Raw genomic sequence first — 15,711 nt, 5'->3', positions numbered from 1 at the left:
GGTAGCGTGGGTAGTCTGAGACGGGTACCCGTACCCGCGATTACCTGAAAAGCCGTACTCTGCCCATCCCTATCGTGTAGTGCCCTCCCCCCTTCGCTCCGTCTCCAGCCACTCACCCGATACACGAACTGATCGTGTATAGTCCGCCCCTTCACTCCCTCCCTCCTCCAGGCTCCAGCCACTCACCAACCCTCCACCTCCTCTCTCTCTCTCTCTCTCTCTCTCTCTCTCCATTTTTTTTTATGGAGTAGAATATACTCTCGCAGTATCACTTCCAAAAGGAATTATTTCATGAAAAGTATAAATTATTGTACAAAACTGCAGATTATCGTATTATCGTACGCACTATATTTTTTATCTTACAGTATGCTAAATTATTGCACTTGTACGATAATTATCGTACGTCTGGGAACCCTGCTGGCGTCCCTTGGGGTAGCGGAACAATACACAGCCCCAGTACACCATACATAGAACATTACATTACTCCGCGTTAACAAAGTAGTCTGTCTATGATAATGTACCTGATTTACTTTAATTGGACAATGTAAAGATTATACTAGACACAGTAACCAAAGAGGCGCAGTCATAAAACACGTATACCCTTGCAATTCCACCCGTAGTGCAAGTAACTTTCTTGCACAATACGTGTACTTGATTGCCGAATAGTCAGCGAGTTTTCTTTCTTTTTTTTTTTTTTAACTTGTTTTCATTTTCGTTTAAAATGTAGTGAAATTCATTCATTGTGCTGGTAAATATAAACTGAAATATAATAACGAAAGCTCATGAACATTTTGTAGGTACGCATAACTGTAACATGAAATGGTTGGATTTACTGTTACAATTAGGATCGTTACTCCAGGTTAAGACTGCATTTAGGGTCGCAACCAAAAATGGTTGGGAAACACTGCCTTAACCTCTCACTTCACTCTCCCTCTACTTTCCCATCATTCCTGGATGAGTAATTCAGCTTGGAGGAATTACCAACGATCTTATCCCACCATCTTCCCCACTGATGTTTCTTGCCGTACTCTTATCCCCATCCCTCTAGAGTCTAGACTCACAGGAAACATTTATTCTACGGTAAGCCCTTTGAGATACTCTTAATGTCTTCCTGTCACCTAGAAGCAGTTATTTCATATGTTAGAGTGATCCTTCTCGTCTTTTCATTTTTTTTTTTTGTTCGACGGGGGTTCGCTTAGAACATTAGATGGTGCTATTAATCGTAAACAATTTCGTAATTTGCATATCTTTGTTTTTACATCCCTTACTTTTTTTTTCCTGGTTCCATTTTATCTACTGATAAACTCTTTCGCCTTCTCACTTCCCTCAAAACTTTAACACTTCTTGCTTCCAACACACTACTAAACTCCCTCTTTCCTTCCACATGTAACCACTACTTACTTCTCTTCCTACCTCTCGCCTTCCAAAAGACTTCCTAAAACAGCACCCCCCTCTCTCTCTCTCCTTCAGGCTCCATCAGCAACATCGACGACGGAGAGTACAAATGCCGCGACGGATCCTCCCCTGAAGTGCACTACAAGGTCATCTCCGGGGTGGTGGGCGCCGCCTCATCCGTCACCTCCATCCAGGTGGCGAACCTCCTCCGCCTCTTCAGGATTCCACAGGTGAGGTGGCGATGATGACTGCAGTAGGAGAGAGAAGAAGGGAAAGGTATGTAATGTGTGTGAATATGTAAATGGAAAGAATGAAAAAAAAGAAGCGAGGAAGGAGAAGGAAATGGTAAAAAAATGAGAGGGTAAGGGAAGTTTGGGAAAGAAATGAAAGAGTATGGGGAGAAATGGGAAAGTGAGATAAAATGGGAAAAGGATGGAAGGGAAAGGACGAGACAAAAGTGAAGGGTTACAATGTGAGAAAAGGGAAAGGAAAGGAAGGACAGCTGCTTTGAAGGTAGTGTTCGTTAAGGTGAGGCAAAAATTCGTAAGTTAGGGAAGGAAAATGAGTGAGAAGGAAACAGAGAATGAGGAGAAAGAACACGAAGGATAATGGTGATGAAAGCTTTGTTTTCATTCTTGCAGATAAGTTGAGAAAGAGAGAGAGAGAGAGAGAGAGAGAGAGAGAGAGAGAGAGAGAGAGAGAGAGAGAAAGTCTTCAGGTAAAGTTTCACACACACACACACACACACACACACACACACACACACACACACACACACACACACACACACACACACACACACAGAGCTGTGATCTCTCACTGAACGTTTTCCCTTTGTCTCACAAGACAAGGGGCAGTCACAGCCTGCCCTCTTAAGATAACTCTTCCTTCACACAAAACTACATGCTTACTACACATACATTCTTCACGGAAAAAAAAAAAATCTCCTTTACCATCCTGGGAGTCCCCTTCTAATCACATTTTCTTCAACCTTTATAGGGACCGACCCTAAGAGGACCCTCTTTTTGATCACAGTTTTTGTTGCTCTTGGCCGGCTTTCCCTCTTACATAAACTACACACACACAAACGAACACGAGAACACACACACACACACACACACACACACACACACACACACACACACACCGCGTAGTGTAGTGGTTAGCACACTCGGCTCACAATCGAGTGGCCCGGGTTCGAGTCCCGGAAAGCGGCGAGGCAAATGGGGTCTTAATGTGTGGCCCCTGTTCACCTAGCAGTAAATAGGTACGGGATGTAACTTGAGGGTTGTGGCCTCGCTTTCCCGGTGTGGGGAGTGTGTGTTGTGGTCTCAGTCCTACCTGAAGATCGGTCTATGAGCTCTGAGCTCACTCCGTAATGGGGAAGACTGGCTGGGTGACCAGGAGGCAACCGAGGTAAATTACACACACACACACACACACACACACACACACACACACACACACACACACTAAATGAAGCACTCTAGATGTGTACCATTCTGCCTTACTAATACACCAGGTAGACACATTTTCTTTATAGTCACCTTCTTTAGAATTGTCTATCTTTTTTTCTTCTTTATTTTCCTGATGTATGAATGGATTACAAAATTTCACCGTGATAAAAAAAAAACTTTTGTATTTCAGTGGTTGGTGCGTTAGGTATATTCTCTCTCTCTCTCTCTCTCTCTCTCTCTCTCTCTCTCTCTCTCTCTCTCTCTCTCTCTCTCTCTCTCTTTTGGAAATTTGGAGAAAACCTTGCGGGCAGTAAAACCAGTTTGGTAGCCAACATCCTGAAAAGTATATTGTAACCTAAAACATATACGCACACGAACACGCGCGCGCGCACACACACACACACACACACACACACACACACACACACACACACACACACACACACACACACGTGTAATGTGGGAGAAAATATTAAAAAAAAAATTATGAAGATTTTCAATTTTGGCTTTTATTTTCCAAATGATAGTGGTAGCTGAGCTTAAAGGCACTGATTTAATTTAAATTGTTATTACAAGATTACAAATTCACGAAACTTTTCAAGGAATTTCATTAGAGAAATATAAATAAATAAATAAACAAATAAACAGGTTGAATAATATCAAGGGAACTTTCTCCCCTGGCCAGCTCACCGGAAGACGATATATCACTCATTACAAATACAAGAAAAAATAATTACACAGTATAACCCACTACTACACACAACCTCACTACACTTGACTTTCTTCCATCTGCGTGGCGGCACAGGCGATTCGGATCACTTCGTAGTTCCGCAAAAAGCACTCACTTAACTTGTCTCCCTCTGCCGACTGAAATGAAAAATTCGTATTAGACTTCTGTTTACGCAGCAATAGAATTTAGTATTTTTTTTAAATTCACGGCTGGTTACCGTCTCTCTTTCAGACCGTATCAATACGGACTGTGTTTGTACGTCTGTATGTATGTGATAGCGACGTGTGCGTCATTACATTTATAATCTTAATGATTACTAACTTGATACTAACGTCCCCGCCATTACACACACACACACACACACACACACACACACGGCCCGGTAGCTCAGTAATTAGAGCGCTGGGTTCACAAGCCAGAGGACCGGGGTTCGATTCCCCGGCCGGGTGGAGATATTTGGGGGTGTGTCCTTTGACGTGTAGCCCCTGTTCACCTAGCAGTGAGTAGGTACGGGATGTAAATCGAGGAGTTGTGACCTTGTTGTCCCGGTGTGTGGTGTGTGCCTGGTCTCAGGCCTATCCGAAGATCGGAAATAATGAGCTCTGAGCTCGTTCCGTAAGGTAACGTCTGGCTGTCTCGTCAGAGACTGCAGCAGATCAAACAGTGAATTACACACACACACACACACACACACACACACACACACACACACACAATTCCAGCCCATAACTTAAATCAAATCTTTCTTCTTTCGAGCTTTTTGCTGCTCTTTCCCTTGGCCACTTATTGGTCTTTTATATTGATTTTATATTCCCTCCCTTTCCTCATGACTCCATCTTCTCCATAATCACTCGTGATGTAGATTAAACAGAATTCAGGCCATGATGCTAAATTTTTATTTAGTGCATTTTTTGGTGCATTTGGTTGGTGCCATTTCTACATAAAATAGTAAAATGATTAAAATTAAAGATTGGTGAGCGTTGCACCATATGACCTTCGTGACATCTGTCTGAGTTACAGTATTTGGTTCAGAATAACTGCTTAAAGAAATAACCAGAGCTGGTTCAGGGACAATTCAGGGGCTCAGGGCTCTTTCAGTGGTAGATCACTGGTGGTTCAGGGATGAATCAAGATTGGGTTCAGGGGTTGATCAAGGCTGGTTCATGGGCAAATCAGGGTTTGCTTAGAGGCAGATGGACGGGATGAATGAATGGACAGAAAAATGGGAAATATGGTTTATCGTTAACATATCAAAATTAATCAGCGTAGGTTGAGGAAATCCAGATAACAGGTAGACAATAAACAAGAAAGCATTGGCACGTTAAGGATATAAGAAGGATTTAGGAGTTATAGTTAGCTTCGATCCTGGTATAAGCAAGTAATGCATACAAAGGCTAGAAATAAAGGAAATAGAGTACTAGGGTGAATTTTCAGGAGTGTTGAAAGTATAAGTCCCAAAGTAGTATTTAACTTATATTTGGCGCTGGGCAGACCGCATATTAAGCGGTACAGTTTTGGTCCTTGTATTATATATAGGAAGGATAGAGGTCTATCAAAATCATTGAAAAGGAGATTGACTAAAAGGAACCAGGGGCGAGGGATATTGCCTACGAATCGAAATTGAAGCTGTTTAAGTTGCACTTCCTAGAGAGATGTAATTTAAGAAGGGATCTATAGAATCATTTAAGTACTACAGCGGTTATGGCAATGGTGACAAAATCAAAGTTCTTACGATCAGTAGTCAGGATTAAACCATAAATGAATAATGGGGTTCAAGCTTGAAAATTAAAGTTTAGGAAAGGGATGGGAATTAACTGCTTCTAAAATCATGGTTGATGAATGGAATTGTCTCATTAACTAGGTTCTTAGTGGTAAGCTGATAAAGAGCTATACGAGAAAATTTGACAAATATGTGGATGGGAATGTTAGGTGGAAATTTGTAGATTATGTTCATACAGGGACTGCCACTGATGGAAACGTAGAAAGAAATACGGAAAATGCTCTGTAATCCACACATAAATGATTTTTTTAAAGGATGTCTTGTTCTTGAGTTCAAATGACTTATCTTGATATCTGACAGTAACAGAAACTTTTATTTTTGATATGCAATACTTAAAGAGATGACCAAAACTAGCAGGTTGGAATAATTAAAGAACTTTTGAGTGTACGTGATGGATATCCCACCTTTTAGTAAAGTGCACGAGTTGCTTGCTTATATATATTTCTTGATGTGTGTCTTATACAGTGGACTCCATTCTTTGTGAAGCAGCATTCCTACTTTTATTTCTCGCCGAAGCGACACATCAGCTAAAATTTCCTAGTGGGCTAGAAGTGCCTGATGTCATTTTATGCCATAGACCACGCCTCCTTTCTCGACGTAACCTCGTATTCCCTTCATCAATCCTGTTCTCTCTCTCTCTCTCTCTCTCTCTCTCTCTCTCTCTCTCTCTCTCTCTCTCTCTCTCTCTCTCTTAACACAACAGACAGACCAACAGAACAGACAGACAGGCATGTAGACAGGTGGGCAAAATATGTGAAAAAAGGGAAACTAATGTCACACTTAGTTCGATACAACTTATATTTGTCTTTTTACTGTATCACTTTTGTTGTATGTGTGTAATTAATATCTTTATTTTTTATTTGTTATGTTGTTTGCTGCATTTCATAATTTTCTTTTATAATTTGATATAGGTGGTTTCAGAAGTTCAATGTGATAGGATAGGTGACTAAATAATTATGTCTGGTATGAATAAATAATTTTTTGCATTGTATTGATGGAGACAGTGCGCTCTTCGGATTAACTTTTTGACTACAGTGGTTTCTGAAATATGATAAAAAAATGTGTAACTCGAAGAAGTTATTTCAAAATCAAGAAATCAACTAAGAGAAGCTATAATAAGCTGTGTAGCTTAAAGAATTTCGTTACCTGCTTGTAAACACTTATCATCCTCATACATAAATCCGTCTAATCTTTTAAACCATACCATCGACATTCCTGAACCATTACTCCGAGTTGATGTCCTTCTTACAAACGGACCGTGGCTGGAACTCGAATTCTTTAACCACTTGTTTTCCCTATCCATAAATGGCTTTGCCTAATCTTTTAATGTTTCCCATTGACTCGGCACTGACAGCCTGATTACTGGGTCTGTTCTGGACTGTAGTGAAGGAGAAATGACAATGTGTATGCATATATCCTCGAGACGCGCTGGACCAAGTCACAGATACATTTAGCCCTTCACGGGACTCGCTCTGAATAGTGATTGGGTGGTCAGGTGACTTGCGCATAGTGGGCTAGCTAAGCTCTCACGGCTCCCTGTTCTGACTCATTCTGCTCATGACGCATTGATGGTGGCTAATGGTAATGATGATGGCGGTAATAAGAGGTAAGAGGGGAGCTGAAGAAGCAAAGAGAGAAGAGGGGAGGAGGAGTACTTATTATCATGGGTCGATGGGTTCCTCATTCTGCTTACCCACTGGTTCCCTCTTCCACTGCTCTCTTCACTCAAAAGGGTAGAGGAAAATAGATAAAAATGAAAATGTGGGCGTCGTTTTGTTTATCTATAATACTCATTCTACTTCATTTTCAAGCAAATGGATAAATCTGAGTGCAGCAACAAGTCTTTAAACAGTGTCAAGTAAACACTTATGAATGCATCATATTCCTGGGAGATATTAAGAGAGCCACAACCAAGACTGATGGAACTCCCTCAAGTCAAATCCGCGGGACGCCTCTCGCACCCGAAGCCACATTAAAGCTCCTCGCGCCTGCCCATCTTACGTGCTTACCGTGTAAGAACACCAAGGAGCTTTAAGGAATAGGAAGGAACATATGTAGTTATTTCTATTTATTTATTTATCTATCATATTATTTTTTACTTTGTTAGGTTTCTAGTGATGCGTTACATTGATCAAAAGATGTAGTAATAGGTAGATGGTAGGCAAAAGAGGAAAACACTATTAAAAATCATTGTCCCATAACCGGTAATGATTATAATGATATTAATAGTAAGACTTTAAAATGTCGCAAAGTTGTGAAGTGATCATTTTATAGATTTCCTCTGTTATAAATAGTTCCTAATTCACATACACACGTGTTTAGATGAGGAGGCAATAGAATGATGACAAAACAAAGATTACTCCAAGTGAGATCTTATAGCACTGGTTTAGGGGGTGCTGTAAGCTCATTAAAACCAGTTGCCTCTGAACGTTTCTTTTTTGTACCTAATAACACAACTTTCTTCTTCCACATAAAACAACATATATCTAGCTAGCTACACACACACACACACACACAAAAAAAAAAAAAAAAAAAACACACACACACACACACTCAAAATTTTTAATGAAACATGGCGACTCGTACTCCAGCTTCGGAGACCCTTTCTAAGGAGGGGATCCTAAATGCCTTGAGGTATCGACCATAAATGTCTTGACAGCCCCTCCAACAATTTTTCACTAACTTCTGCAACATTCGTTATCTACAGTAGTCATAATTTTCAATCTGTAGATCACCACCTCTCCTCTAATAAACCTCATCTTTCCCTCACTAAAGCGCAGGTGTCTGAAGCAACTGATAGTGACCTTTTTTTATCTGTTTTCTCCTACTTTCTCAATCCTCATTTCATTCCATAGCCGGATGTTCCGTCTATGTGCGAAACGACTGATTTGCTCTTGTGCCTATGCTTTTAAATCTTTCGACCATCTGGTTAGAACTTTAGAGTCACCCTTTAAATTTACCTTTACTGTATACATCTTATCTAACTCGTCTGATTATAAGTAATTATTTGACTACTTAACTTCAGAAATGGAACACATTCTGTCTTCTTTTTCCTTTTTCCGGAGATCTCCGTGCTTGGAGACTTCAACATTCACTACAAGCTTTGGCTTTCCACTTCCTTCACTGACCATCCTGTTGAACTAGCCTTCAACTTTGCTATTCTCCGTGATCTAGATTCCTAGAATAACTGGTGCAGTACCTTACTCATATTTCTGGCTGTCTTGGAGATATTCCCAACAATCTTTTCCTTTTCGCTAACCTCTAATTCTTCTATTTATGTTCTCATCTCATTACTGTGTCTTGTCCTATTTTTTCCAATCCCTCACAATCCCCGAAGCCAAGGTTGTTCCTCTGACGTTTTATCTCTGCTAGTTAAGGGGGACCTAAGGAGGTATTTTGCTGACTTTCCTTGGAATAACTACTGCTTCCGTGTGAGAGATCCTTCTCAATGTTGTGTGCATAACAAAGGTGATAGTGTATGACATGGAGGCGTATATACTGATGCCATCTCTTCTATTTCTAAAGATGAATTCTTTGAAACCTTTGCTAAAAACGATACATTAGATGATTAGGGCTTGTTCCTCCAAATCCTTCCCGTTCTGATTGAATCATGCCACATATAAAATCCTTCCATGTCCTCGCTGGCCTAAACCCTCGGACAGCTGATGGACCCGATGGAGTCACTTCTATCATTCTCAGAAACTATGACTTCGTGCTTGCACTCTTTTTACTGACTATTGATTTCTGTCTTTCCTCTAATCCCTCAAACTAGAGCCCTATTGCTTTAATCTCCTGCTTTTCTAAATCATTTTTAATCTGCCTTTAAAAGGAGATTCAAAACATATTACTTCCCAATCTTCTATCTGATCGCCAGTATGGATTCCGTCAAAGCCACTCTACTTGTGTGTGATCTTGTGGATTTCCTTACTGAGCCTTAGTTATCCTCTTTATAGATTTTGGTGAAATTTTTGCTGTTGCCTAAGACAAACTTTTTATAAAGTCTGGTACAAAGCTTTGATCTTCAAACTAGATTCCTATATCGTCTATCCTTCTCTCTACAACTTTAGCATAAGTTTCCTTTCTGACCATTCTATTGCTACTGTAGTTGACGGCAGCTCTTCTAAATCTATCAAGAATGGCGTTCGTTATGGTTCTTTCTGTCACCCACTCTCATCCTATAATTATCAATGATCTTCTAGGTCAGACTTCTTATATTATCTAGTCCTACGCTGATGATACTACCCTACATTTTTCTACGTCTTTTTCAGACAAGTAACAATTCAGGAAGCAAAACGATCACGCAGGGAAGTAATATAACGCCGGACGTCTAAAATGTCTTTTTGGAGCACAACAAATTTAGTATTATTTCATTCATCAAAATCTCAATTCCTCCTTCTATAAACTTGACACCACTTTTCAGATTATTAACCACTCTTCTTCTGCCTCTTTCTAAATGCCGTAGTGTTGCATCTCTCACTATCTTCTATGATTTATTTTAATTGCTAACTGCATTCTCCCCTCCTTCCGCAGCATTACTGTACAATATTTTCTTTATTTTATCACCACTTTTTTTTTTTTTGTCTCCACTCTTTAACGCAAGAGTTATCTAGCTATGTCAATCATTCATCCCTTTCTCTGGTAAACTCTGAAAAAAGGGATGTTTCTTGACATTTACCAATTTTTTTTCTTTTAGGCTAACTCTTTTGTCCCTGTTCGGGCACTGACACGTTAATAGGACTTTTCCCTTATCGTTTTTCTTTACAGTCCTTGCCCTGCTTTATCTTCTTTTGTAAAAAAAAAAAAAAAAAAATAGTACTGTAAATTCCATTTTCCGCTTCCCTCGCCGTTTTTTTTCTCTCCTCTACATTCCAGTTTTACGCCTTCCTGTCATATTTCCCTCATTCCTTCTTCCTCACCTTGCCACCTCTCTTTATTTGTTTGACGTCATTATCCTTCCATATTCTCTCTCTCTCTCTCTCTCTCTCTCTCTCTCTCTCTCTCTCACACACACACATACACTTCATTATATATAGAATAATATGTTTATGCACAGTAATTTTCTGTAAAATAATGCATTTATTTATTTCATATCCCCTTCCTCCTCCTCTTCCTGCTGTAGGTGAGCTTCTTCTCCACGTCGCCGGAGCTGAGCAACAAGCAGCGCTTCGAGTACTTTTCACGCACCATACCTTCCGACCACTACCAGGTGAAGGCAATGGTGGAGATCGTGAAGAAGCTCGGCTGGTCCTATATCTCCATCATATACGAGGAGTCCAACTATGGCATTAAGGTGCGTGGATGTGACAGATATGGTTGCATTATCGCTTTCTGGCAGCTTACGCGTCACCACAATGTACTCGTGTATGCGGTGCGGCTTAGGAATACTTGTCACTGTTGATAATTCAAGCAAGTAGCATTGATGTATATCACTAAATGTTTTTTTTTTATGCCTAACAAAATAGAAAAAAAAGGGTAAAAAAAGCGTACCGCATGAATTGTTTCAGATGGCTAGATTGAGAGAGTGCACGGCGTGATGCAGTCCTCAGTCCTCGTGACTGCAATTATAGATGGTTTTGTCCACTGCTTTTTGGTGATTTCATTCTATTCGTTGCTATTTTGCGGGAGGAAATTGAGGGAATAACAGTATTTGCTACATTATGATGTCTTGTAGTCATTTTTGTTTGACTAAGTACACACACACACACACACACGTCAATATGATCTTATTACTGTAACGTTTTGTTGTTGTTGCTGTTGTCGCTGTCGTCGTCGTCATCGTCGTTGTCGTCTACTTCTTCTTTTTCTTTTTCTTCTTCACCCACCTAGCCTACTGCTGTGTAGCCGTGCCTGTGACCCTGCCTGTTCTGCTTTACCTTCTGTGTTTACCGCGAACCTCAGTCGACCTCAGTATTGGCTATATTGTCGTTGATTTTACTCCATAATATCTTTTATGTATTTCTGAAACTTACTCCTGCTGTCTAGATATTTAGTCACCTAGCACAGTGCACATCCTTACACACAAACACTAGTGCTACACACACTCGTTACAGTAACCACTAACCAGATATCCTTATTGTTATTTTTTTCTCTAATTTTACTTATTTGAAATATTTGTTTCTAACCTTTTTTTTTCAGTATTTTTTTTTTTTTTAAGTTGCCTTTCATGTGTGTGTGTAAACCTTAATATTCAACCCTCACTGCTACTTTGACATTGTTGACTAGAAATAATAGCATCGCCCTTGACCGCGGACCCAGGAAGCTGTGACCTGTCTAAATCCTACATGCCACGAAACACTCTTTCTACCTGAGTTAATAACTTAAATACTCGCTTTACTAAACAAGGTGGAATCTAAAGCTTTTCGTCTTATCAACTCTTCTCCTCTAACTGACTGTCTTGATTCTTTAAGTCACCGCCGCAATGTTGCATCTTTATCTGTCTTCTACCGCTGTTTTCATGCTGTCTGCTCTTCTGAACTTGCTAACTGCATGCCTTCCCCCCTCCTGCGGCCTCGCTGCACAAGACTCTCTACTTCTTCTCATCCCTATTCTGTCCATCTTCCTAATGCAAGAGTTAACCAGTATCTTCACTCCTTCATTCCCTACACTGGTAAACTCTGGAACTCTCTACCTGTGTCTGTATTTCCACCTGCCTATGACTTAAACTCTTTCAAAAGAGGAGTGTCAAGACACCTCTTACGTTAACTGGGCCCTCCTTTTAGATTTTTTTGTTTTTTCTCTTTCTCCTACTTTCCTCTTAACAGGGCCTGGCAACCAGCGGGATTTTTTTTCCAACACTTTGTTTTCCTTGGCCAGTGCCCTTGTAATGTAAAAAAAAAAAAAAAAAAAATCAAATCTATTTTTATTTTTTTAGTGCCTATGTTATATCTTCTGTTTTTTTTTTTGTTTTCAAAATGCCAATAGCTACCCGTTACAAGTGTTTTGGCAATGGAAATGCCTTCGTTCTGGAGTTGTTCTTACAGCAAGATAGTCAACTTTGTTGACGATCTTGCTATATTTAAAAAGGAAGTAACTTATCTGAAAGATGAACTTCTGGAGGTCAGAAAGCTAGTAAAGGTCGGTAATGCCATCAAGGTCACTAGTGTAAATCAGGAAGAGAACAGCATGGATGATATAGTAGATACAAATGACGACTTTGAGACCATAAAAAATGGTAGATCAGCCAATGCTTAGACTATACTGTAGACAGCGCCACGGTGAAACTACAAAATAGGTTTGCTGCGTTGCAAGAAGAGGTCGATTTTGGACCAGACATAATCTTGTTAGCGGCCACGTTTTTAAGAGGCAAGCCTAGCAAAAAACAGGTGTTACGCAGGTATAGGACATCACGAAGAGTTGATAAATTGTGGACAACTTTAAAAGGAGGACACGTTTCTCGTGACAGTTGTCAGCACAAATAACCTCCACCATGATCCTGCAACTGAAATTATAGTTACATACCAGGACATGATGAATGAATTTGCTGATAGATGATGTAAAGTAACAACAAGTGCACATGGCATCATTTCCTGATATGATGTTGAACCTGCCACTTTTAGGAAAAAATCTGTGGCACCATTTTTTGAACAGAGTATTGTATGCTCATGATGGCTTTCATTTCAACTGTGTAGGCAAGCTGATGTTAGTCAGAGTGTTTAACTAATATATCTCGTCCCGCAAAGATAGGACAAGGGAGCACAGCTGAGAATGGCACAGGTAGCACATCTAGTACAGATAGCATATCTAGTAAAGAGGTAGTTGCTAATGTAATTGACAACGACCATATACAGCTCCCGAACGAAATGAACTACCCAACGTAGATACGTAGGATGAGACCGGAGAACCGTCACCGGTGCCAGTGACAAACACATAAGAAATCCAAAGGAAGGATTTTCACTAAGCGAATCGCGTATCGGACCAGGTGAAAAGCATTTAGAAAACTTGAAAGGCATGATCTTATTTTCTGCAAATTCTTGAAGCATAATTGAAAAAAAAAAAGATGAACTCGTAAAATATGCATGATCGGAAAATCCTGATATCCTTAACATCACCGAAATATCGGTAAAATATCTGTAATAAACATTTAATCTCCAAAGCTATCATTCCCCAATGATGAGTAAATAAAAGAGGAAGTGGAGTAATAATGCATATCAAAAAAATGGATTCAGCACTATCAAATTCAATAAAATAAGCAGATCAGCCAAAGAATGTCTTGCTGAAAATTAATAGAAAACATTATAATAATCATGATAATCTATCGATCTCCTAATAGGACACCAAATAATGATGAAATGATATATATATATCGAACCAGAAACAATACTGAAAACAAAGACATCTATTATATGTGGGGATTTTAACCTACCACATTAATTGAAAAATAATAACATCCGATAATGACGGATCCCAACTACTCAAAGTTGTGAAAAAGATATAGCCTACTTTTCTCACTTTATGAGAGAATATACTCAAGATGATATCATCTTGGATCTTGTCTTATCTTCAGACACCAACTTAATAAATACTTGTGAAGTGGGTGAGGCCCTAGCAAATAGAGAAATACTTGTGAAGTGGGTGAGGCCATAGCTAATAGAGAAATACTTGTGAAGTGGGTGAGGCCATAGCTAATAGAGAAATACTTGTGAAGTGGGTGAGGCCCTAGCAAATAGAGATCATACTATACAACGTTATATTAATTGCTGGTTTGATATAAAAGAAAAATGTGCTTTCAGTCCCTAACTATAAAAAAAGGTAACATACTAGGACTTATATTAGAATTACAAAAAAATATTTGGGAAATCGTCTTCGCAAGTAAAGACATGGGACAGATACGCTCATCTTTCACTAACATTCTTCTAGAAGACAAAAATAAATGGATTCCTAAAACAAGAACGAGGATATATAACAAAAAAAATTCCCAATGGATGACGAACATTGTAAAACGCATCCTCGCCAAGAAAAAAATGTATATATAAAATATAAGCAAACTATAATAAATCTGATAACGATTATTCATGCGTTATATTACCACCAAACGATTTTGTGATACACACTAAGAAATAATGGGTATGAAAAGGGTGACAAAAGGGTAGATTTAGTGATGAAATACGAACACCCTTTTAATACCCTTACAAATCTACCCTCTCAGAAAGGGTAGCAGATCTACCCTTTTCATACCCTTGCATTAATCTCAAATCTACCTTTTTCATACCCATACCTCAAGCTCAAATCTACCCTTTATTCCCCCCCATAATTCAGCACCCCCCACCACCCTCTTCCCCATAATTCAGCACCCCCACTACCCTCTCCCCATAATTCAGCACCCCACCACCCTCCCTCAAACAATTTAGCACCTCCACTACCCTCCCCCCCATAATTCAGCACACCCCCACACTCTCCCAGCCCCAACACCACCCTCATTCTGTGGAATACAAACAATGGATTACAGAAAACTTTTATTTACTGCCACTGCTACACACACACACACACACACACACAAAAAAAAAAAAAAGTTTCTTGGCCCAGGTACCAACAGTAGCTTGTACCTTGCACTGCATTTTGAGGATGTGTTTCTCCAAAAACAACAAAGGTTTTTGTATTTGATTCGGATACTCCAAAGCAAATACCCAGTAGGATTGAAATATGGTTTCAATCCCACTTTTAAACTTTGTTTTTTTTTTTTGTGAGAAACACAGGTTCTCTACTGATGTAGAGCTGGTGCCCATCTTCATCTCCAACCAGAACAGGAGAGGGGGGTCTTGATGTTCTGAAATAAAGATACATACTAGTATAGCTTAAGAAGGCAGGATGCTGCTGCATGAAAGAAAACTTCACAATACATAACAAGCAGATGAAATAAGAAAGGTGATTAACTAACATTTTTTTCCAAGTGCAATGGCATAATAAAAACATACAAAGGACTGAAGAATTAGCAAAAGTTGTATAAACTGATTTGCATCACAGTGAGTCAAATAGGTGAAGAGGGTATAAGAGGTAAACTACACGTAAGGTGACAACGAAGTACCTGCAGGAAGAAAGGATTATGTGCAAGGAAAAGACACAGAAGGAATTTGTCTGCCATGGTTAGTCACACATATATCTATGTGTATGTTATATGAGTATATGAAACTCATTATTGGGCCTTTTACTAGGCTCAGGGTTATAAGTATTTTTCAGGGCATCATACAGGTGGTCTTAAGCCACTTGCCTGGCAGTGAAAAGCGACAGCCAGCTGTGCATTACTGCCATGCAAGATGTAATGTAACTTAAGCTATCCTTCTCCTCCATCCTCTATTCTACCTTAAACTTAATTAGCCTAAAATAACTTAATAGAATAACACATCTTTGAATAG

The 15,711-nt window shown here is 39.5% G+C and overlaps 1 protein-coding gene across 1 annotated transcript in view; it reads left to right on the top strand.

The window, feature by feature from the left end:
* Positions 1-785: 785 nt before the first annotated feature.
* Positions 786-15,711, top strand: part of LOC123500526 (metabotropic glutamate receptor 4-like) — a 182,482-nt gene continuing 167,556 nt past the window's right edge. Inside the window, exons 1-2 of the mRNA XM_045249219.1 lie at positions 786-1,625; positions 10,482-10,652. Of these exons, the coding sequence (XP_045105154.1) occupies positions 10,578-10,652 (75 nt within the window). The 5' untranslated portion in view covers positions 786-1,625; positions 10,482-10,577. The remainder of the gene's footprint in view (positions 1,626-10,481; positions 10,653-15,711) is intronic.

Source organism: Portunus trituberculatus, unplaced genomic scaffold (assembly GCF_017591435.1).
Source record: "Portunus trituberculatus isolate SZX2019 unplaced genomic scaffold, ASM1759143v1 PGA_scaffold_393__7_contigs__length_557757, whole genome shotgun sequence".
Taxonomy (NCBI): domain Eukaryota; kingdom Metazoa; phylum Arthropoda; class Malacostraca; order Decapoda; family Portunidae; genus Portunus; species Portunus trituberculatus.
The sequence above is the reverse complement of the archived record's forward strand: the minus strand, read 5'-3'. Positions and strand labels throughout refer to the sequence as shown.